The sequence below is a fragment of the Tupaia chinensis genome, unplaced genomic scaffold, assembly GCF_000334495.1.
Source record: "Tupaia chinensis unplaced genomic scaffold, TupChi_1.0 Scaffold000366_1, whole genome shotgun sequence".
NCBI classification, from domain to species: Eukaryota; Metazoa; Chordata; class Mammalia; order Scandentia; family Tupaiidae; genus Tupaia; species Tupaia belangeri.
Window position 1 is genome coordinate 1528995 of NW_006159863.1, and position 22408 is coordinate 1551402.

Genomic DNA, 22408 nt, shown 5'->3' on the forward strand with positions numbered 1-22408 from the left:
TGCTTTCTCACTTCTCTCTCTCTCTCTCTCTCTCTCTCTCTCTCTCTGTGTGTGTCTGGTGAGTACAAATGCTCTATACCAAGTTAAAGAATAATAATAATAACAAATTAATTTTTAAAAAGAAAATAAAAAGAAATTCCAGTAGTAAGAATTTTTAGACCAAGTGCTAGGTAATAATAGTTTCCATTTAGCACCTACTGGGTGCCATGGAGGGGGGCAGTGGAGGATCTGTTTTTTTTTTTGGAGAGGGTTTTGCTATAGAGCACGTGCGCTCACCAGACAGACAGAGAGAAACATAGAGACAGAAAGCAAGAAATCACCCCCACAGAGGGGATGGTCACGCCGCAATCTCTTCTCCTCCATTCTCCTCTCGGGATCTTGGGCACGCACGCACACGTGCCCGGTGTGAGTTTTAAGCCACCGGGTCCGGGACGTGAACCGCGGTCGACTACGTGGGAGTCCAGCAACATAGCCATTACACTAACTGCTGGTTCCCGTGGAGGGTCTGTTTAACACTGAACTAGATATTTCATGTGTATCATCTGATTTAATCCTCAGATTTAATACTGTAAGGTAAGCATTATTAATTCTCTTGTTAGATGAGCAAATTAAGGCTCAGTAAGATTAAATGAGTGGTCAAAGGTCACAATTTAGAAGTGTCAGAACCAGCAGTAAAGGTCGAATCTATTTGATTCCAAAGCCCATAATCTTCATCTTAACCATGTTGGGTCTATTATGCTCACATCACTCCAACTCCATCTATGCAGATGATATGTTCATATCAAATGATAAGGTAGCTATGGAAGAATCCAAACTCCCAAGAACTTGGAACAATAGATTTGACTCCTATAATTTAGTAAATATCAGTGATTTCAGACATTTCAGCCCTATTGAGTGTCATCTATCCATCCATCCAATCGTCCACCCATCTATCCATTCATCTAGCTAATCATCCGTCCAACCACCAGTCCATCTACTCAAGTACCTATCCATCCATTTATTTATCTATCCAGCTAACACTGTTTTTCATTCACTCAAGAAGCACTGCTACTAATTAACAGTCCTTCCTCCTTCTCCTCATCACTCAGATCCAAATATCCTACAAATAATGAGGCAACCAACAAACATGAAAGTTACTCCATGCATCTGTCATAGAAAATCCTTTATAAAGACAATCCTGGGCATATCCTAAAGGCTACTTGAGAGTTAACACCCTCCAATGCATAGTCAGCTCACATCTGCCTTCTGGGGCAAGTCCCCTTCTTGCCCACAGCTCTGCCACCCGCTGTAGCTGCTCTGGTATCACTGATCTGCCCAAAAGGGTTCTGGCCACAAGTATCCCTAAGACCAGGGAAGGGATGGCAAGGTCAGTACCTTTCCATTAGGGGAGACTGAGGAGCCGTGAGAGGCTGTTGGTGGGGGGGCGGCCCATGTGTCAAGATCCTTCATGTATTTTCTGAGGCTGAGCAGTGGTGAGCAAGGGACCGGTACCTCTTTCAGGGTTGAGGGGAAGGATGTCTCCTGCAAGTGGAACTGGGGCACACACTGGAGGGTGATGGTGAGGATGACTCCAAGGCAGCCCAGGTGAACTCGTGCAGCCTGGAACACCTCTGCATTGTTGGTCTCCGAGCACTCCAGAATGTTTCCGCTGGCTGTCAGCAGGGTCAACGCCACCACCTGGCAGTGTAGAAGAACCACACCTCATAATACCCACAGCCATTGCCTTTCATTCCCCATTTGTCCTCAGAGTGAGGCTAGATATCACCTACTCCCATCATCTGGCCACTTGGGACTTGGCTAGCTAGGTCTACTGTCACAAGCTGAGGGCTCTCAGTCTCACAGGAGAGACAAAGATGAATGGGTGGGCATCAGCCCTCACGAGAGGATGGGGCATCATCGCACAAGATGATATTGGACTCCACTAACTTGTCCTCCCAAAATGCCACCTCCTTCATTTTGAGGGCCTTTCCACTGCATAGAAGATCTGTAAGGAGAGACAGGCTGCAAAGAGCTAGAGTTCCTGGGTGAAGGTGTGGGGGAAAGTAAAGTGAGGACATGCATGCATGTGGGGATGGTCCAGACCTGGTGTTCTATCACATGACTTGGGAGCCAGGCCCTGCAGACTCTCTCTGCCTGCTGTCAGCTCTCCTGGGCCATATGTGAGCCAAACTGAGTCTCATTTGAGAACTCACTCCTGGAAGAACTAGACTCTCCTCCTTGGCCATATCCAACCTAGAAACTTTGGGTTTCTACAAAGATTAGGATGCACAGTAGGAAACTGGTGATGAACTTCTGCATCTTTGCCCTTAGCAAAGGTTTCCAGAGGAACCTCTTTCGTTGCTGTTGAAGTACTTCTCCACACTCCACTACCTGCTAATTTGGATGGAAATTGCTCTTGACATGTGTAGTTGGTGACTGGGGGCTCAGGGAGAGAGAACAGATAAAGTGGAACTAATTCTGATTAACAGTGACCAAAGACCAGAGAGGAGAAGTTGGCAGAAATGGGGCATGGTGGCCATCTGTGGGAGGGAGCACATCACAATGATTTTTACAAAGACTGGGTTTTGCCTAAGATCCAGGACACTGAATGAGAGCTGGCCTGTGAAACACAACAGGGTCAAGAACCTTTAATAGAGGGTGGGCTCTATATGTTTGAGTTATGTGACCTTCTCCATGCTATTCAGCCTCTGCATTTCCTTACCTGTAAAATTGGGATGATAAAACTATCTCAGAGGGTTTTAGTGAGGACCGAGTAGTAGAATATACCAAGCATGCGACTAACTGCCTGGTGGATAATAGATATTAAACGTGTTAGTCTTCTTCCCCTCGTTCTCTGCCATTGGTGGAATGTGTGGAATTGGTTCCTAGGCTTGCTCAGCTGGGCTTCCTAAGAGAAATGGCTAGTATATCCCACGTGCATTTTGATCTGTGGCCACTCAGGATTATTTTCATATTCTGCATAGAAACCAAAGCAACCAGCATGACATAGTCCTGGATTATAGACCAGAACAGGGGCCAACACTTGGAGAGTGTCTCAACATTGTTCTCCACTCCCAGTTACCAGTTTGCTGCTCTCTTGGGCAGCAAATTCCTTGGGTGTGATAACCATTATGTCCATGGAGGGCCTCAAGAGCCTGAATTTCAGGTCCAACAAATCCTCATGTGCTTTGTGCAAAGCCTCTGGCCTATGGGAGGGGTCAAAAATGATTTGCATCAATGTTTTCAGTCTTTCCCCTTTCCTGGCTCATGCCCCACCTGCAGAATGTCCTACTATTGCCTGGTGATTCTTTGAGGACTTCATGGTGAAAAGAGGGAGGAGCATATTGACAAATAGCAACCAAAATGGGAACATGGTGCTGATGAGAAAGCAAAGTGAGTTTAAGGAGTAGTGACTGTGAATTAGGCTTACCTTTGTGAAGTTATGTTTCATAGAAATGGCTTTTAGATGGTTTGTTTTGTGTTGCTCTGAGCCTGGACTACAAGGAACCCAGCTCCCAGGAGTCACACTGTAACGTGTTTGATCAGCTGCCTGTCTTCAGAACCATGGCAGAAGGTAGAGCCATCACTTGTATGGTTAGTTGGGAGAAACTCCAGGTGATCCCTGTGGTCCAGTCTTCAGCAGTGCTGAAGCTTCCACAGTGAGAGCACAGAGTAGCAGAACTGACATTCAAAACCCAAGCCCAGTGCTAAGTCTTGAAGCTCCAGAGGTCCCATGGTCCCTAGTGCTGACGACCTCACACAGGTGAAGAAAGCACTATCTAAGGTATGGGGCACTGACTAGCACAGGGTCTCCCTCCTTCCTCCCAAAGAAGCAACTAGCCTGTGAATGGAAGGGACTACAAAAAGCTTGTGGGAAAATGGGATTAAAGTTTGAGTTTATTTTGGTACAAAACTTTTGTTTTAAATCCATGCATGGTTTTTACATAATACTTTGCATATCCCAGCAGCCTGCTCCATGGAAGCCCAGCCTGGTTCATAAGAAAGCCCCTCTAAATACTGACAGCTAAAGGTGTTTGTCCTCCAAAGGGTGGCTCCTCATGCAACATCTTCTGCACTGTCATTTGGTTGGCCATGCACTTAACATCCACTGTCTCATTTATTCCTCATGAGTCGAGAGTTATTCTCCCTATTTCAGAGAGTTTTTTACAGGTGTGTCAGAAAAGTTAAAGAAATCTTTCTAAAGCGCATACCCAGCGAGGGGTGGAAGAAGATTTTGATCTGACGTTTCGTTTGAGTCCCATACTTATGCTCCTAACCAGTTTCCCAGTCTGGACTTCCATGAAGACGAAATAGTGCATCCCGGGTCACCTGTGTGTGGCTCTCCAGCAGATGGCCTTGGCTCCTGTCCTGGACCTTCCTCACTCACTGACCTGGCTAGTCCCTTCCCCTGGCTGGCTCCTGGCTCATACCTTTCAATGACAACGGCACCCCCTGCCCTGCCTGCCCCTTCCCACATGACTGCTAGGAGCCACCTAGAGATGGAGGTGTGTGTGTGGGGGGGGTGGGGGTGGGGTGGGCGCTTTGCAGCTGCTAGTGTTCACATGTATGAGGCCTTCCTGCTGTGTTCAGGCTGAGAGAAGGAAGCGATGCTCCCAGAGGCTGCCCATGGAGTCTCTGTTGGGAGGGAGACAGGTGGGCTGGAGACCCACGCAGTGCCGAGCCTGCATTGCCATGGAGCAACTAGCCCCCCACTGCCCAGGTACTGCAGCTCCTCCCAGCCCTCTGCTCACTGACAGTCAGGTGGACTCACCTGTGTGGCCAGGATGCCGTGTTTGATCCCCGTGTTGTGTGTTCCGGACCCGATGACACCCGCTGCGGTCACATCTGACACGGCTCCCAGGCTGGCTCAGCAGGAGGGAGCAAGAGGGACACAAAAGCCATTAGGACAACGGGCACCGCAGATGGAGCAGAAATATTGATCATTTCCTGTGGGTCCTCCGCCCAAATCACCACGACCTCAGTGTGTGGCTGGCCAGCCCTTCACTCCAGGCTTCTGTTTCCTTGTCTTACGGCCTGTCAGATGAGTCAGGGAAACAGTCTAGTCTAGGAGACTTGGGTGTCCCAGCCATGGGGTGTCTGTAGACTGCAATGCTTCTTTCCTACATCCTCCTTCTGAAAACAGTATCTTCTCCACCAACCAAAGGCCAAATGCTCCTGCTAACATGTGTCTTTACCCAGCTTATCAAAGGCTCAAAATCCTCATGGAGGGACCAGCAGTTAGTGTAATGGCTATGTCGCTGGACTCCTATGTAGTCGACCGTGGTTCGAGTCCCGGACCCGGTGGCTTAAAACTCAGACCAGGCGCGTGTGCGTGCGTGCCCAGGATCCCAAGAGGAGAATGGAGGAGAAGGGATTGCGGCGTGGCCATCCCCCCTAGGGGGTGATTTCTCGCTTTTTGTCTCTCTGTCTCTTGCTGTCTGTCTGGTGAGCACACACGCCCTATAGCAAAAACCTCTCAAAAAAAAAAAAAATTCTCATGGAACTGACCGGGTTCAAATGGCACAAATGAACATCCCAGAAAGGTCTGAGGAGGTGAGAATCTTCCTGAACCAAGGGGAAGTAAGAGGAGTCCTGCCATCTCTTCTACTCAGAAAATTTAGGGGTTCCTGGGACCTCCAAGACAAAGTGCATATCCCTTGGCCTGGTGTTCCAGGCCCTAGAATAAATGAGAAGAGGCTTGTGTGTGCACAGGAGAACCAGACCTCTAAGGGGGCGCGGTACACCACCTTCCCCAGTGCAGGCATGGTGCAGGCAGAAATTAAAAAGACATGCCTGGATCTTAGGGTCAGGAATGAAAGGTAGATCAGGACTTCAAAAGTCTTACTTCTCAGGCTAGTCTTGTGGTCTAGTGGTTAAGGGAGCTGGATCCCCCATTGTCAACCACACAGTGCAAATCCTGGCCTTGGCAACTAAAACAAAAAACTGGGTGAATGTATATGCATGCCCCAAATCCTAACAGGATGGAGAAATGAAGAAGGGATTGTGGTGTGAACATCCCCAACTGGGGATACTTTCTCCCTCACTTTCTCTTCCCCTAACACACTCTCTAACAATTAAAAAATATAATTAAAAAAAATCTTATTTCTCAGGAGCTTTCTCTGAGACATCCCAGTCCTTGTTTACTTAAAGGAGAAGCAAACAAGTATTTGCTAAATATTACTGAATGCCAGGGAGACTGGAACTTGCTGTGCAGTATAATGTTCCAACTCGCTTTGGCTCACACACAAGGTTTGAGCGGGACCCATGGAACAAGGGCACTTGAGGCAGGCTGGAGGACACCAAGGCTCTGCATTTCCTACTTGCAACCCAATTTGGCAATGATTAGAAAATCTCACTCTATACCTTCCAGGGGAGAGACAGCGAGATCTGGGGGCTGCCCTAGCAGAACAGGAAGAGGATGAAAGAAACTAGCCTTCCCTTCCCACCCACTTGCCTTCCTGCCTATTCTTGTCTCTTTGGCCACATTTGTTGGTTAGTTGACAATATTGTCTCTTCCAAAAATACCTGGATGTTAAAGGATCATAGAAATTCTGCCCTTGAGAAATGCTGCAGCATGCAGAAGCACTCGTGCATGAAGATGTTCATCACAGCATTTCTTAATGGCAAAAAATATAAAGGACCCACATGTGAGAAAGAGGCTGACTAATCGCACCATAATGTAACGTCTCTTCTCCATGAAACATAGGGAGACTACACAGTAGCTTGGAAATAAGCTAAGGACCATGTTAAAAGAAGTGGATAAAAGCAAGGCCCCTAGGGAGGGAGGGCTTCTGGGCCCTGAAAAGATGGAGATAACAAGGGGAGAGGCAGGCACTCCATGACCGGAATCATGGAGTGAGGCATTGATAGACATTGGAAAGTAAATGAGGCCCCTGGGAGAGGATCGAGATATCTCGTTAACAGGGCACAGAGATGCTTCAGGCTCAAGTGCTACTGCTTGAAATTAGAGAACGTACCTACTATCCTGGTCATGGGTTCTGCCCTAAAGTCTGCTTACAAGTCCCTGTACAGCCCACACTAGTCCTCGCTCCGGGCCCTTGGCTCATGCTGTTTTCTCTGCCTGTAATCTCTTTACTCCTTTTTCTGGTTGATTATCTGTCATCTTTTTCTTTTTTGGGGGGGGGGGGAGGAGAGGGTTTTGCTATGAGGCACATGTGTTCGCCAGAAAGACAGAGAGAGACAAAGAGACAGAGAGACAGAAAGCAAGAAATCACCCTCCCGGGGATATGGCCAAGCTGCAATCCCTTATCCTTCATTCTCCTCTCAGGATCTTGGGCACCCACGCACACATGCCTGGCGTGAGTTTAAGCCACCGGATCTGGGACTTGAACCATGGTCGACTACATGGGAGTCCAGAGACATAGCCATTATGCCAACTGCTGGTCCCGATACCTTGTCATCTTAAAAGGACTTAGCCCATGGTTCCTCCTATAGGGAGCCTACTCTGATTCCCACCTTTTCTGAAGTTCCCCGGGATGAGAAGGCTAAGCCGGGCTCTACAGGGGCCTGGCATGACCCTGAATGCCACGATGACAGTGAACCTACTGCTCATGCTTCTTGCAGGTGTGGTCTGGGTTTTATTCATCTTTGCCTCTCCAGAACTAAATGTGGCCTGTGGCGGTAGGTGATCCACAAATGTTTGGTTTCCATGTTCCTTAGAGAGGCAGGAACAGATGGTTTCCAGAGTGAAAAGGAATTGTAATGCCTCGGGGAAAAACTCCCATCAGTGTGATATTAAAGCCGAGGTGAGCAGACCCTCCGCACTGAAGATCAACCATAGTTTCCATGAGTGTAATTTCCAGTTGTGGAGAAACTGCTACCCCAGTGTTCTAATCACCTCTGTGTCTAATGGTTGTCACTGTTTCTACTGCTCAAAAGTCCTGCAGAGATTCACTTCTTTCGCTTTGCTTGCACCTGTTTGAATGGTATCCTGATATTAAATCTGAGCAACGACTCACTCCCTCCACTTTGAATGGAGGGACAAGTGAAACCACAGAGAAGAATGCCAGGAAGCCTGTGGTCTAATTGTCAGGTTCTTTTTTTCCTCTGAGTGCTTAGTCTGCATATCCTTGTGTTTGGACCCTAGAATTTTGTTGCAAGTTTTCAGAACCTGATTCATAGTTATCCCCCCCCCTTTTGAATTGTTATTTAATACTTAGCTCATCTCCAGTCTGTTTCTGTCTATTCCCACACAACAGCCTTTGAATTCATGGGTGATGGGGAGACAGGAGGAAGAGGAAGGACCTAGAGAAGGGGTACTCCTGGAACACTCCTCTCAGGCCCTTTCCAGATCCCTGAGTGTCCAGTTGAAACCAGGCTAGGAGGTGGTAGCAGCCCTGGCCCACCCAGGTATGCGATAGGGGCTCTTACTTGGACAGGGCTAGGCCATGCTTGTCCAGCTGTGGGTGTAGTTCAGCTAGAAGGATGCCAGCCTCCACGGTCACCTGCTTCTTCTCCTTGTCCACCTGCAAGAGACCAGCACATCTGGAAGAAGCTGGGCCCTTTCCCACCCTGACACTTATGCCAGGCTCCTCCATGAATGTGAACATGAGTGAGTGTAAGTGTATCTTCCCCAATGGCTTGGGTCATTGCCCACTGTAGGCAGCCAAAGGAGAGACAGAGCATGAGAATGCTAGAGCTTCAGGAAAACTCTGTAACCCTTCATCTCACAGGGGAAGGAAACAGGGTACAGGATGGAGAAGAGATTTGTCCATGTCCACTCAGTCGAGCTTTCCACCCAACTAGAAAGGCAGGGTTTCCTGCATAATTGTGCAACGTCACAACTAAGCAGGGCCTATCCTTACAGCATCTTGACTTCGCTGGATGGAGTTCAGAGTCTCCACCTACTCTCTCCGTGGGGAGATCTAGTCAAGGTCTAAGAACTGGAAAGGAGGGGGAGCCTTAACATTCAATTGATACCTGTCATGTGGACAAGACCCTTGTCATGAGATCCCCATAGCGGCCCTGGCCCATAGAAACCATCTCTGTACCTCACAGGAAAGAGGTTGGGGTTCAGGGACTTGAAGTCACTTGTCCAAGGTTACACAAACATTGGAGGCTGAACAGAGCTGAGGATCCATAGCTGTCTGACTCCCAAGCACATGCTCATTCCACTGACCCAGAGCGCAGAGATCAGGAAAATCAATTGCCAGGACCCAATCCTCACTAATTAGCCATCAGTGCTAATTACTGCCGTGACTGATGTCTTGGCTCAGCTATTTTCTAAGAGGTAAAGATTGTCAGCCTGAGCAGATAAAAGAAGAGAGAAACCCAGAACCTTTCTTAGCAGGGCTGGGAGAAGGGGAGCTCATCTGCCAAAAACAGCAGTTCAGGGGAGCTGGTCCCAGCAGGTGAGGATAGGATCCTAAGGGCACCACACCTGTCTCGCACCCGGACTCACTGGCAGGCATGGGGTCGGGGAAGCACTCGCCTCATGCTGGCTGAACCATAGCCAGTGACCCAGCATGAAGCTGGTATCAGTCCCGAGTCTGTGTCCAGCTCTGCTTGACTGTGTGAACTAGGCAAGCCACTCGCCCTCTCTGATCTTGTTTCCTTATTTGTACAAATAGCTAAATGGCACTTCGGCCCTTCGGAATTCGTCCCTGTGTGTCTCCTTCAGGGCCTGACTTTCAGCCCTGTCCTAGAGAGGTGGAGAGGAGGCTCTGGCAGGGGTGAGGGGGACTGGGGAGGTGGGGGTGGGAGTGGGCATCCTCTTCCTGGCTTCAAGGGGGTGAGCAGGCCTGACAAGAGACCTGAGAGAGCCAGGGGAGGTTTCTGGTGAGGTGCTCAGGGGAGGACTATAAATCAGGATATTTCTTTGGGGACACAAGGGCAGGGAAAAATTGAAATATTTCTCTGGGGACTCAAGGGCAGAGCAAGGACAAGGACTGAGGGAAAGACTAAGGGACTCTGACCTAGGATCTGGGGTGGAGGCTGAGAAAGCAGGACCCGTGGACAGGTAGAAGTGGGGAGCCAAGCATTCTAAGTACCTGGAGGACTCGGTTCATCTTGCCCATGTGGATCATGAAGCCATCGGTGCAGGCGATGTCCGAGGGTGAGTGGCCTCCGCCCACCACCTTCACCCGCTTGTTCTGCTGCCTGGCGAGGGCCAGCACCTGCCAGGACACAGTATGAGTCAGGACTTCCTTCTTGAGGCGGCCTGAGAGCACACAGGGTCCAGGCCTGGCCTGCAGGGAGTGTGGTCAGCCCAGGCGGTACACACCCAGGCCTCCAAGGCCTCTCCCTGGCTCCAGGCTGTTGTGCCAGCCATTCCAGAAAGAAAGTGAGAGAAAAAGGCCAGGAGTGAGCTGGGATGGAGGACCAAGGAGCCCTCTCTGTGTCCCAGGGCTCTGGTCCATTCTCTCACTGCACTCTGAGGCTTTCCTAAAGGCAAATTCAATGACGTGCTTTGCCAGAGTAAAGTCTTGCCAGGGTGCCCTAGAGTCCTCAGGATAGGACTCACGCCCCTCGGAGGACCTCCAGTCTGTCCCCACACTAGAATGAAGGTTCCTCCAGGGACAGTGGCTGATTTTGACTTTGTATCTTAGAGCCTCCTGCAGGCTCTGCATACATAGGAGGTCTCTAACATAGTGTGAATAAATAAATGCACTGAGAAGAAAAGCAGTTCAGAGCAGTCTGTGGACTACCAGGTCTATTGAAATTTCAACAGCTCAAGAGAGACAGGAGATGAGGTTTGGTCATCATCAAGGGTTACTGCCCCAAAGGCCCTAGTTCACATACTCAAACTGAGCTGCAGGAACTTACATGTGACTCCATCCTGTCTTCGTTTCTTTTTATTTTATTTTTGCAAGAGGGTACTTGTGCTCACCAGAGAGAGAGAGAGGGAGGAAGTGGAAAAAGCAACCCCTCCCCATGGGGGATGGGTACACCACAATCCCTTCTATTCTATGTGTCCTTTTAGGATTTCAGACACACGTGTACACTTGCCCAGTGTAGTTTTCAGGTTGCTGGGGCTGAAACTGTGCTGTCCGCCATGTAGGATCTGGCTGCCTTAACCACCAGGCCACATAAAAGTCCTGTGCATTTTTTGTTTTATTTTTGTTTTTTATTTTATCATTTCAATGTTCTAAAATTCATGATATAGCGGATAATGTATAGCCAGTTTGTCTGCATTATTTTAAACACATCAATGTGAGCTCTTTGCAAGCACTTGTCACCTTCCCTCTTCTTGCCCTTCTCTTTGAACTGGCTTCAGAGACATTTTCCATGGGCATATTCTAGACAACCAGTACCTGTGCACCCTAGGAGAATCATGCTCAGGCCTCAGCTCAGATAAAACTCCACCTCACTGACCAAACCTCAGCCTTCCTTCCTTTTGATGTCACCTAAGTGAATTTATTCACTTCCACCATGTCCTTGCTCACACCCCCTCACACTGCCTGAACATTCACACTATGACTCTCTGTCATTCTCCTCACTTCTCTAACTCTTGGTGTCCTTCCCCAAGGTCTAATGAACTCTTTCTTCCAGGGCCCAGCACCATGACTCCTTTTTCTTCCTGTAGTTTTTCCTGCATAAGAAGCAGGGGACTTTGGTCTCAGATGATCCCTTATTTGAATCCTGGCTCTGACACTTATTATCATCCCTGGCCTTTAAATTTTGGGCATCTGGGGCCAGTAGGTGGCATGGTGGCTAAGGCACTTAATTCCCACATGGCTGATTGTGGTTCATCCTGAGCCTGGTGGCTTGCTTTCTCAATTTCCATCTCTCTCTGGTCAAATTAAAAATTAATAATAATAAATAACTCCTTAAAAAAACTTTGAGGTATCTAAGCTTGTAATGTCTTTGAGTCAAAGAATAAGAGGTCCTTTGTGGGTCTGCAGTTTGGAGATGCAGTCTGAATTGCAATGAAAGCTGCTAGGCCCTGGTGTATTGTGGGTACAGAAAGTTGTGATGTGGCTGCTGGGTGGTGAGAAGGGACAAGACCCCTGTATTTAGCTGCTTTTATTCACAAGTCACCTGGTTGGCAGTTCTGGGCCATGGGTAGGAGTTTAGCTCTGGAAGGTCCATCACCCTGCCTCCTCCCTAGGGCCAGAGCTGTGGTCTATTGTGCCAGGCCATGCTGAGGTGGGCACTCACCTCTCTGATCTCCTCCACAGACGTGGGCTGATAGTACATCTCTGGGGAACAGCCATAGGTCCTCGCCCAGTTTTGGAACTTGACCCCTTTGTAGCCATGGACCTGTGTCAGGAAAAAAGTCAGATCTGAGCAGGTCAGCTGACCCAACCATTCATGGTCCTGTGTCCGCCCCTCTCCTCCAACAGTGTAGTGACAGGAGAATGAGGCCACAGTGCAAAGTTCAGGCATCTCTTAGCTCTGATGGCCTCTCTGGGAAGTTTGAACACCTGCAGGAAGCTCTATATGGGAAGATTAAACACATGATGGAGGAGTAAACACCAGCCAGAAGCTCTGCACAGGAAGATTAAATTCAGCCAGAAACTCTACCCTGGAAGCTTAAACACAGGTGGAAAGCTCTACATGGGAAGTTCTATGGGGGAACATTAAACAAGGCCCAGGGTCAGTAGATGGTGTAATGGTTACCTTACTGGACTCCTATGTAGTTGACCATGGTTCATGTCCTGGACCAGTGGCTTAAAGCTCACACTCAGCCGGTGTGTATGCATGCCCAAAATCCCAAGAGAAGAATGGAAGAGAAGGGATTACTGCAGGGCCATCACTCCTAGAAGGTGATTTCTCACATGCTGTCTGTCTCTCCTGTAAGCACACTTGCACTATAGCTAAAATCTCTCTTAAAACAAACAAACAAACAAAAACAAGACCAGAAGCTCCACATGGGAAGACTAAACATGGGCAAAAAACTCTACCAGAAGATTAAACATGCGCTGGAGGCTCTAAAGGGGAAGATTAAACATGCAATACATACGGGGCAAGAGTGGAAGCTCTATGGGGAAGATTAAACACTGCTGGAAACACTGAGAGGAAAGATTAAACACTTGCTGGAAGCTCTCCTCACAAAGACTTGTTGGAAACTCTATTCGGGGAAGATTAAATGTCTGCCGGAAGTTCAACGCAGGAAGATTAAACACACACGGAAAGCTCTCTGCCGGAAGAGTAAACGTGCACTGGAAGCTCTATGCAGGAAGAGTAAACAGGGCTGGAAGCTCATGGGAAGACTTACACACCCGCCAGAAGTTCTAAATGGGAAGATTAAACATGTATCAGAAGCTCTAGGTGGAAAGATTAAACACAAGCTGGGAAACTCTGGGTGGGAAGAGTAAACACAGCTAGAAACTCTATATGGGAAAATAAAACATGTGGGAAGCTGTGTGCGGGTCTGCTCTGGCCTCCTGTTAAATCTCCCTTTGCTCTTCGTAGTCATATGGGCAGACTCCACAGAAAACTCTGTTCCTTCTCGCAACCAGCAGTTAGCGTAATGGCTATGTCGCTGGATTCCCACATAGTCAACCGTGGTTCATGTCCCAGACCCAGTGGCTTAGAACTCACGCCGGGCGCGTGTGCATGCATGCCCAAGATCCCAAGAGGAGAATGGAGGAGAAGGCATTGCAGCGTGACCATCCCCCCTGGGGGTGATTTCTCGCTTTCTGTCTCTATGTCTCTCTCTGTCTGGCGAGCGCACGCGCCCTATAGCAAAAAACCTCTCAAAAAAAAGAAAAAAGAAAACTCTGTTCCTTCTCAGGTGAAGGGTGATAGATGAGGTCAAGGGTGATAGATGAGTCCTGCCCAAGAATGCAGGACTCAGACCTCCTGCTGGAGCAGTGAAGCAAGATCACTTCCATTTTTAACTCCTCTCTATATGGGAAACTGACTTTCTCCTTTTGACTAGAGTAAACAGTGATTAACATTCCTACTGTCTTTGCTAAATAACCCAAAACTCCCTACCTTAAGATGTTCCTTAGTGATATAATAATCAACCCCAAACCCCTTGCCCTAGCTATAAAGGTTATTAAGATTCCATTGTGCTTAAGCAAAGGTCTAGAGATTATTGACCTGCTTGATCTGGCTTTTTTCTGTGACCACTTACGCACAGAAATCTCCATGCCTTCTCCTTGTCACCTCCCCCTCCTCAATGATTCCTGCTCCTGCCCTGTCAACCCAAATATGGTTTTTGCCTTTATAAGCGCCTTTCTCCCTATACTCAGGGCTGCGAGGTTTTTGTATAGGCAATAAGGCAGATGCCTTGTAAAACCTGTAAGCTGGGCTTTTCCTCCTGACAATATTCAGCCACTCCTTGCAGGAGCTATTGAAACTGAGGTTCACTTCTCAGTGTAGGACAACTCAGAACAGATATCAGGAAAGTTCCCAAGTAACTCAGAGAAGTGTTATAACATAATTGGCAAGGCACCTTGACCTTAGATTTAACTCTCACTTTAAAGGCAACCAGTAGTTACTCGTGGTAATCCTGAAGGCTTGGAACTTCTCTGAGGGCAGCATCTGGAAACATCCCAGATCATCAGACCCTCTGCCTCAGAGGAAACTGTTTTCAATGTGGGCAGCCTGGGCACTAAACAACACCCATGACTGGCATCCTCATGTCCCCCACTGGGGCCTTGTCCCCAATGTGGAGTTGGTCACTAGAGATAGAATGTACTGAGCTCTGAAGTAAGTTCGGGACTTCTGAAGTCCATGCTGTCTTCTGAAATTGAGGATTGATGGGGCTGAAGACCCCAATGACTGCCCTTGGACATCTGACAATTTCACTGGACAAGCCTCAGGTAACCCTTAAAGTGACTAAGATTAATTTCTGTCTAAATCAGAAGTTAAGGTTGTTTCCAAAAGTACACTCATAGAAAATAAGACAAAACAGTAGTAAATGGGTTGGCTGACCATGTGGCAAAGAGGAAAGTGTAAGTCCTAGCTGGAGGGGAGACACCTCTACCAGCAGCTAAAAGCTTATAGCCACCCGGACTCTGTTCTCCATCCTTGCCCTCCTACACTCAGGAGAAGGAAAAATTGGCCCACAAACAGTAGGCTACTGGCAGATCTGAAGAATGGCTGCCGTTACCAGATGGTGGGCCAATAGTCCCTGAGGCCACTGAGCGAGTCATCATAGATCAGGTACACCAGATTACTCACCTGGGAAAAACAAAGCTTGCTAAATTGATTGGAACAAATACTTTGTGCCTAATCTAGATCGCCTTAGGAATGGGTTATCTCAAAATGTGTTGCTTGTATCAGGTAAATCCTAAACCCTGAGGCAAGGCTCCCTTAGGAATCCGCTCCTTTAGGAATCAAATCCTGGAGGAAAAGAAAAACTTGTGAAACATTAGGAAAATTTTTGGTGTCTAATAGGTCAGTCTCTAGATGAAATGAGGCTAGCTAATGTAGGACTAGCCTGGTTTTACTTTTCTTAGAAGAAAAACACCTTAAATAGCCTTGTTTCCATAAATAACTTAAAACAATAGTTAGACAAAAATTAGGTAAATGTAAATGGAATAAATGTTTGTAATTGAACTTGTCTGTTAAATTAAGGTAATTTTTAGGGTTAAACTTGTAAAGATAAAAACCAAGAGAATAAGATAAAGAATGAAGGAAGGATTATGGCTGTAAAAATGTATTTCTAGTGAAAAAGGTTAAAAGGAAAGGTTTTTATATAGAAGCAATTTTGTATAATAAAGTTATTGTTTTAAGATAGAATGGCTGGGACCAACAGTTAACATAATGGCTAGGTCGCTGGACTCCCAAGTAGTCGACCAGGGCTTGAGTCCCAGACCCATGGGCTTAAACTCATGCCAGGTGTGTGTGCGTTCATGCCCAAGATCCCAAGAGAAATGGAGGAGAAGGGATTGCGTTGTGGTCATCCCCCCTGGGGGGTGATTTCTCGCTTTCTGTCTCTCTGTCTCTCTCTGTCTTTCTGGTGAGCAAACACACCCTATAGCAAAAATCCTCTCCAAAAAAAAAAAATAGAATGGCTATCTCAGAACAGAAGAAAAAAAGGGACAAAAGCTAAAAGGTCTAAAGCATGTTGTTGAAGGTTTGAGTTATGTTACAAAAGTCTAAGAAAGAGTTGCAAAAATTAATCAAGTTAATGTTCTAAGGACAGTTGTACTAATATCTTTAAATTTTCTATATAGTAAAACAAATAAAAGAGAGGAGCCCCTCCAACTAGTCTAGGTGGGGCCTCACATAGTTGTACTGGCTATTCCTGCCACTCTTAAAGTTAGCCTGTAGCTCTGTCACACCAAGGCCAAGAGGACTGCTTCCACGGACTCACCAGGACTTTGGTCCATAAAAATAAACCAGGAAGGTCCTTTCTGACAATACTTCAGAGACCAGAGAATAACAGCTCTACTCTAGTCACTCCAGAGTTATCTACTCTAAGTCAGGCATTGTCAGGAATACGGCCCAGCAGCTCTATGACCAGATGGTCAGAAAAAGGACACGCTAGTGCTGACTCATGGGAAGGTTAGAGTGGCTTCTGGTAGTAGCTCCTTGGCCCTTGTCACTGTGAAGTCCTCTATTAACTGTGCTTCTAATTCTGACTTTCGGCTCTAGTTTACTCAGTTTTCTTATCCGATCTGTCTCCTAGACGATAAAAGCCATTAAATATTAAATGCTGGTTACCTCTATATCTACAACCTAAACATATCAGGCACTGTACCACCAGGGTGACCCACTTCAACAGATACTTGAAGAGATTCAAAAAAGGGGGAATGATATGCTTTCTGTTTTGCAAAAATACTTTGTTATTTCCAGAAGTACCTAACCAAATGCTATTCTGCTTCCGTAAACTGCTTGCGTTGCCTTGGGAAGTGTTGTATCACGACCTCCTGTAAGTGACTGAACCTAGTGGCTGTAAATCATGAATATTGGTCCAAGCCAGTCCAACCAGACACTCCCGCACATGAGCAACTGTGTCCAGCAACTGGAGACCAAGAAATCAGCCCAAGTCAGTTCAAACTGGACTTTAAATTCAGTGAAACGTCTTACCCCACCTTCTAGCTGATACTGAGGAGTCGATGATTTGATCCCCGTGAAAGAGAAGTGGGGAGTGAAGCAGTGAAGCAGGAGCACCTCCATTTTTAACTCCTCTCTATAGTGGAAACTAGCTTTCTCCTTTTGCCTAGAGTAAACAGAGTGATTAACATTCCGGCTGTCTTTGCTAAATAACCCAAAATTCCCTACCTTAAGATGTTCCTTAGTGATAGAATAATCAATCACCAAACCCCTTGCCCTAGCCATAAAGATTATTAAGATTCCATTGTGCTTAAGCAAAGGTCTAGAGATTATTGACCTGCTTGATCTGGCTTTTTTCTGTAACCACTTACACATAGGAATCTCCACTCCTTCCCCTTGTCACCTCTCCCTCAATGATTCCTGCCCCTGCTCTGTCAGCCCAAATGTGGGTTTTTGCCTTTATAAGCGTCTTTCTCCCTACACTCAGGGCTGTGGGGTTTTTGAGAGACATGAGTCCTCCTGCAGTTACTGGCCTATTACTCAATAAAACATCAATAAATTTGGTTATGTCTGGATGTCCTCTTATTTCTCGCTGGTTAGACTACAACACTGTCCCACCCCAGGCCCAGTAGAAGATACACTATGGATGTGTAGGTGGTCAGGGAAACTGGCCATGGAGGCCCAAGGACTTGGGATTGGTCTTCAGCTTTCCCACGAGGATCCTTCAGTCTGGGAGACTCCACAGAGGTGCAGCCTTCCTGGCCTTGATCCCACAAGCCATAGAGTCCCAGGGGCAAGATTGCCATCTGCTGGAAACCTGCTGTTCCCCAGCACTGTGCTGGGATCTTCTCCATGTCCTGTCCTATTTGAGCTTTATAGTAATGCCCTAAAATAGGACAGATTGCTTCCATTTTTAGGAGCAGAAAATGGTTCAGAGAGGTGAAGTAACTTCTCCAAGTTTACACAGCAAACAAGTGAAGACACTGCAGTCCAACCCAGACCTTTCTCTCTCATACACACCTTATCATCCCAGTACCCCACAAAGCCTCAAGTCCAATTCAAGAGAGTCCCTATAGCCTTCCTACCCTGACTTCAGACTTGGCCCAATAGTGCCCTCCCAAACCAGCTCACAGGCCCATCCCAGACACATCGCGCTGTACTGACTGGCCCCATCTCAGGCCCTACCATGGCTCCTGTGGTCAGTGGCCTTGGCTGACTCTGGCTTCTCCGGGAAGAAAGTCCTGGGCAATGGGAAGTGCTGGGACCTTGAAACTGGGCTGGTGCAGGGCTGACTCTGCAGCTGGTGCACACCAAGGGCCTTGGGGCCAGTAAAGCAGGTAAACAGTGTGGCCCAGGCTCCGCCCCAAGCAGGATCAAGGCTAGCATGCAAATAGGAGCTCAGGCTTGCCCCTCCCCCTTGCGGAAAAGGGGGGTGGTGGAAGGCAGGAAAGTGGAGGGGCAGAGTTCAAGTGGTGTCTATTCTGTTTCAGGAAGCTGCCTGAGCTTTGATCCTGACACCTTCAGGATTCTGGAGCTGGACATTGCCAGCCATAGGTCTGAGAAGGCTGGGTTGTAGTGTTCTTTGGGGAGTCTTAGGAGTGCCCCCTGGCTTGGAGGAGGGCCCACATGGCAGCTGAAGTGTGAGTCCCTGTGTGTATGACTCTACTCATCAGGTCTAGGGGATGAACAAACCAAGTTGGCACCTTTATTAGGGAGACAGGATGTCAGTAGCTGTAGCACAGGGGAAAAGTTAACAGTCCAAGCAACACCTTCTAGTGGAGGTCTCCCTTTCTCCAGATTCAAGCATTGAGGAGATGAGAAGGCTTTAGGGCAGACAGACCAGGTTTCTCCATCCATGCTTTGCCAGTTAACCTTTGTAAATCTGTTTCCTCTTCAATAAAATGGGAGCACTTCTGCCTAATTCTCAGGGCCAACATAAACTTACAGAAGATGTATGAGGGACGCCTCATCTGGGAGACAATCGGTGCTTAGAATGGTCACCAGCTCTTGCATCTGTCCTCCTACAGAGAGTTTGCTATGCTAGGGTCCTTGGGACACTTCTGTGTCCTTTGGCTCAGTGCCTGACACAGAACCAAAGTAATAACCACTCACCATCTTGGTGTATCAGATCTTTCTCAGCCAAGAGCTGGTGTCTAGTGGGAAACATGAGCAATAGCTCTGGAGTCTGGAGGAGGAATGAGGCCTGAGGCCAGATATACACATGAGAGGCCTAGAGAGGGGATTCAGAGGCACACCTGCATCCCCCAAATCAGGACAAGGGGTCTTCCAAAAGCTCATGGTAAATGCATACTATGAAAAACTATGTGTGGATTAAAATTATTTTTGTACTTGTACTTTAATTCCATTTGTCCACAAACTTTGAAGTCCTCTTGCATTTTCTGCTGCTGCATCCAAGTGCAAGTGTGTGTGTTTGCATATGTGTGTGTGTGTGTGTGTGTGTGTACAGGATTGCACTCTCAACTTCAACTGTAATGCTGTGAATTGGGGGAGGGGTGGTCACATAAGTCTGGCAGGTGAAGGTGATACTAATGATGAACATTCAGCAGTGTTCAGTTATGGAGAGGGGAGCCCCAGAGACAGATGAAGAGCCTGTGGAACACCAGGCCATTTAACCCAGCTAACTCTGGGGAAAGAGCTGAAACCCAAATCCCCATGTTGAATTGCAAAGTCCCAGTACCTTAGAATATGGCTATACTGGAAGTGAAGCCTTTACAGAGGTGATAAACAGGGCCAGACAGTGGTACACTGGTAAAATGTCACACTCTGCAAGGCACTCTTACATGGGAAAATTCACAGTTCAAGTTTTGAGACCTCTTTGGGTGTGCCAGGCAGGCACTTGCCTGGAGTCTATGGCTGACTGAGGGCTGAGCTTGCATGTTGGCATTGAGACCCTGTTGTGGTACACTCTCCCCCTCCTCTCTCTCTTTTACTTTCTCACTCATAGAAGAAAGAAATAAGCTTAAAAAATAAAAGAAGGAATTAGGTAAACTGAGGTCATGTCCAATATGACTGGTATCCTCATACAAAGAGACGAGGCTGCAGACACACAGAGAAGGGGAAGACCTCTTGCATGAAGACACTGGGAGAAGATGGATCTACAAGCCAAGGAGAGAGATCTCAAGGGGAGCAAGCCCTGCCAAACTTTGACCTGAGGTTTCCAGCCTTGAGCTGTGAGGAAGAAAATGTCTGTGTGTGAGTCATCTGATTGGCAACCCTGGCAGACTTGTATATCGGTGTCTACCATTCCAGAGGCTGATGTCCCAGTGAGACCTTCCTGAAAAAGAACAGTAAGACCAGGCTTCATCTTTCTGCATCTGTTCACTTGGGGTTGGCCCTTCAGCCCCCAGGGGGTAGGGCCTGCAGCTCCAGGGCCACCAGTTCCATTGCCAACTGAAGAGACCCGACAGGACCAAACTCCCTGCTGGGAAAGGCAGAGCTTGAGGCTGAGGAATGGACAGAGCTCCTATCAGGTTGGCTACTGTCTCATCTCACTATCCCAAATCAAGTCCTGGAAGGTACCCAGGGGTAGTGGCCAACACAAGAATGGGGTCAGTCTCAAGTCCCAGGAATAGAGAGGTGCATGGCAGGGAGGAGAGGGGAATGCTAGATATAGCCTGGTACCACCCCAAATCCATAACCACTTCCCACTCCGCCCTCAAACCCTGTTCCACAGCTCCAGGCAAAGCATGTTTTAACTCCCTACCCACAAATTTCTCTTTCAAGTACAGTTGAGTCTAAGTTTCCTCTATCCATTCTGAGTTTAGTGCTATGGGACCTGGGTGGGCCTGGCACTCCCCACAACCCCCTCTGCTGACATTTCCCAGAGCCTTGGCCCACACAGAGGTCTTCTTTCTTCACTCTGCATCTTGGATGGGATGTTTCTATCTTCACCCCAAACCAATCACATCCATCTTATAAATTGCCTTTATTGAAAGAAATGAAATTACATGAGAAGAAATTTAAAAATCAGCAAAAATCGTGTGCATCAGTTCATTCAATCTGTGTTTTTACCATCTTGTGATTGGGGTCAAGGATTTATTGTTTATCTTGTCTTGTCTGAAGGACTCAGCTTGTTCAATATTTGCTGAGTCTTAACTTTTTCAAACCTTTCTTGGCCAGAGAAATCGATATCGTTTTAGGAGTCACCAAAAAGCTTTTTTTTTTTTTTTAATTGTTTCCCCTTCCAGAGCTGTTTATCAATGAGAATGAGCTTCTTAATATACCATTTGTTCCTGATAACATAACACATTTCTTTGAAACACTTATCCTCTTACTGTGAATTTGTTTTAAAGAATGATTTTACTTTACTTATTTATTTTAATTTGACCAGAGAGGGACAGAGCAAGAAAGAGAAAGGAAAAGTGAGAAAGCAAGCTGCCAGGCCCAAGACTTGAACCATGGTTCGGCATGTGGGAGTCCAGCACTCTTAACCACCACGCCACCTGCCAGCCTCTTATTGTGAAAATTTTGAAGAGTATATAATGATTTCTGGTCTACAGATGTGACTTCCTTACCCTTCTCAGTCAGGTCATTCTCCTTAAAATACTAAGTGAGGTACAAAGTTCACTATTTTTTTCTTTTTTTAGATTTTTGCCATAGGCCAAGTGTGCTCACCAGAAAGAAACAGAGAGAAAAGGAAATTGAAAAATCATCTGCCAGGGAGGATTGGCCATACCATAATCCCTTCTCTTCCATCCTCCTCTCAGGATTTTGGGCATGCATCCACATGCACCCAGCATGGTTTTCAAGCCACCAGGGCTGGGACTTGAACTGTGAAATCAGTTATGTGGGATCCAGTGACTTAACCACCATGTCTCTCATTCAATATTTTTAAGGCAAAGTAGGATGAGACTGTCAAAAATAGTCCATGCCATTCAGAGTTCTTTCATCTGAACCCAGGATCATTGATAGTAGTAATCAACAAATATCCATCCCTCTAATGTAGTCAAACTGCAATAAATACCACTCTTTGGGGCTTTTTCGGGAATTCTCACGCTTTGAGTTGTATAAGCAAAGACTAGTTTCTGTCTCTGAAATTCTGACACCAGCCCAAATAGTCACAATGGCTTCCTAGTGATGGTATGCTTCATCCTTCCCTTTGGCACTAACATCATGGAAAACTGATGAACTGCTTAAGAAACAGAAGTTAGGAGCTAATCTATGAACTCTTAAAAATAGATGTTATTTTTAATTGATTGAAAAAATGAATTTACCGGCCAGCAGGTGGTGGGGTGTTTAAGATGCTAGATCCCACAGTTTGGGTCCTAGACCCGGAGGCTTGAAAAACACACTGGGCACATGTGCATGTGTGGCCCAACATCCTGAGAGGAGAATGGAGGAAAATGGATGGCAGCATGGTTATCCCCCTGGGGGGAGGGGGTGATTTCTTGCTTTCCCTCTCTCTCTGTCTCTCTTTCTGGTAAGCACATGTACCCTATGACAAAAATCTAAAATTAAAAATAAAGTTTAAAAAAGGAAAAAAGTGAGCTTA

The 22408-nt window shown here is 47.1% G+C and overlaps 1 protein-coding gene across 1 annotated transcript in view; it reads right to left on the minus strand.

The window, feature by feature from the left end:
• Nucleotides 1-18247, minus strand: part of LOC102480281 (L-gulonolactone oxidase) — a 34220-nt gene extending 15973 nt beyond the window's left edge. The window contains exons 1-6 of the mRNA XM_006153224.3: nt 18082-18247; nt 12100-12201; nt 9990-10115; nt 8371-8465; nt 4751-4841; nt 1492-1677 (exon numbers count right to left, since the gene is read on the minus strand). Coding sequence (XP_006153286.1) covers nt 1492-1677; nt 4751-4841; nt 8371-8465; nt 9990-10115; nt 12100-12201; nt 18082-18084 — 603 coding nt within the window. The 5' untranslated portion in view covers nt 18085-18247. The remainder of the gene's footprint in view (nt 1-1491; nt 1678-4750; nt 4842-8370; nt 8466-9989; nt 10116-12099; nt 12202-18081) is intronic.
• Between the last annotated feature and the right edge of the window lie 4161 nt (nt 18248-22408).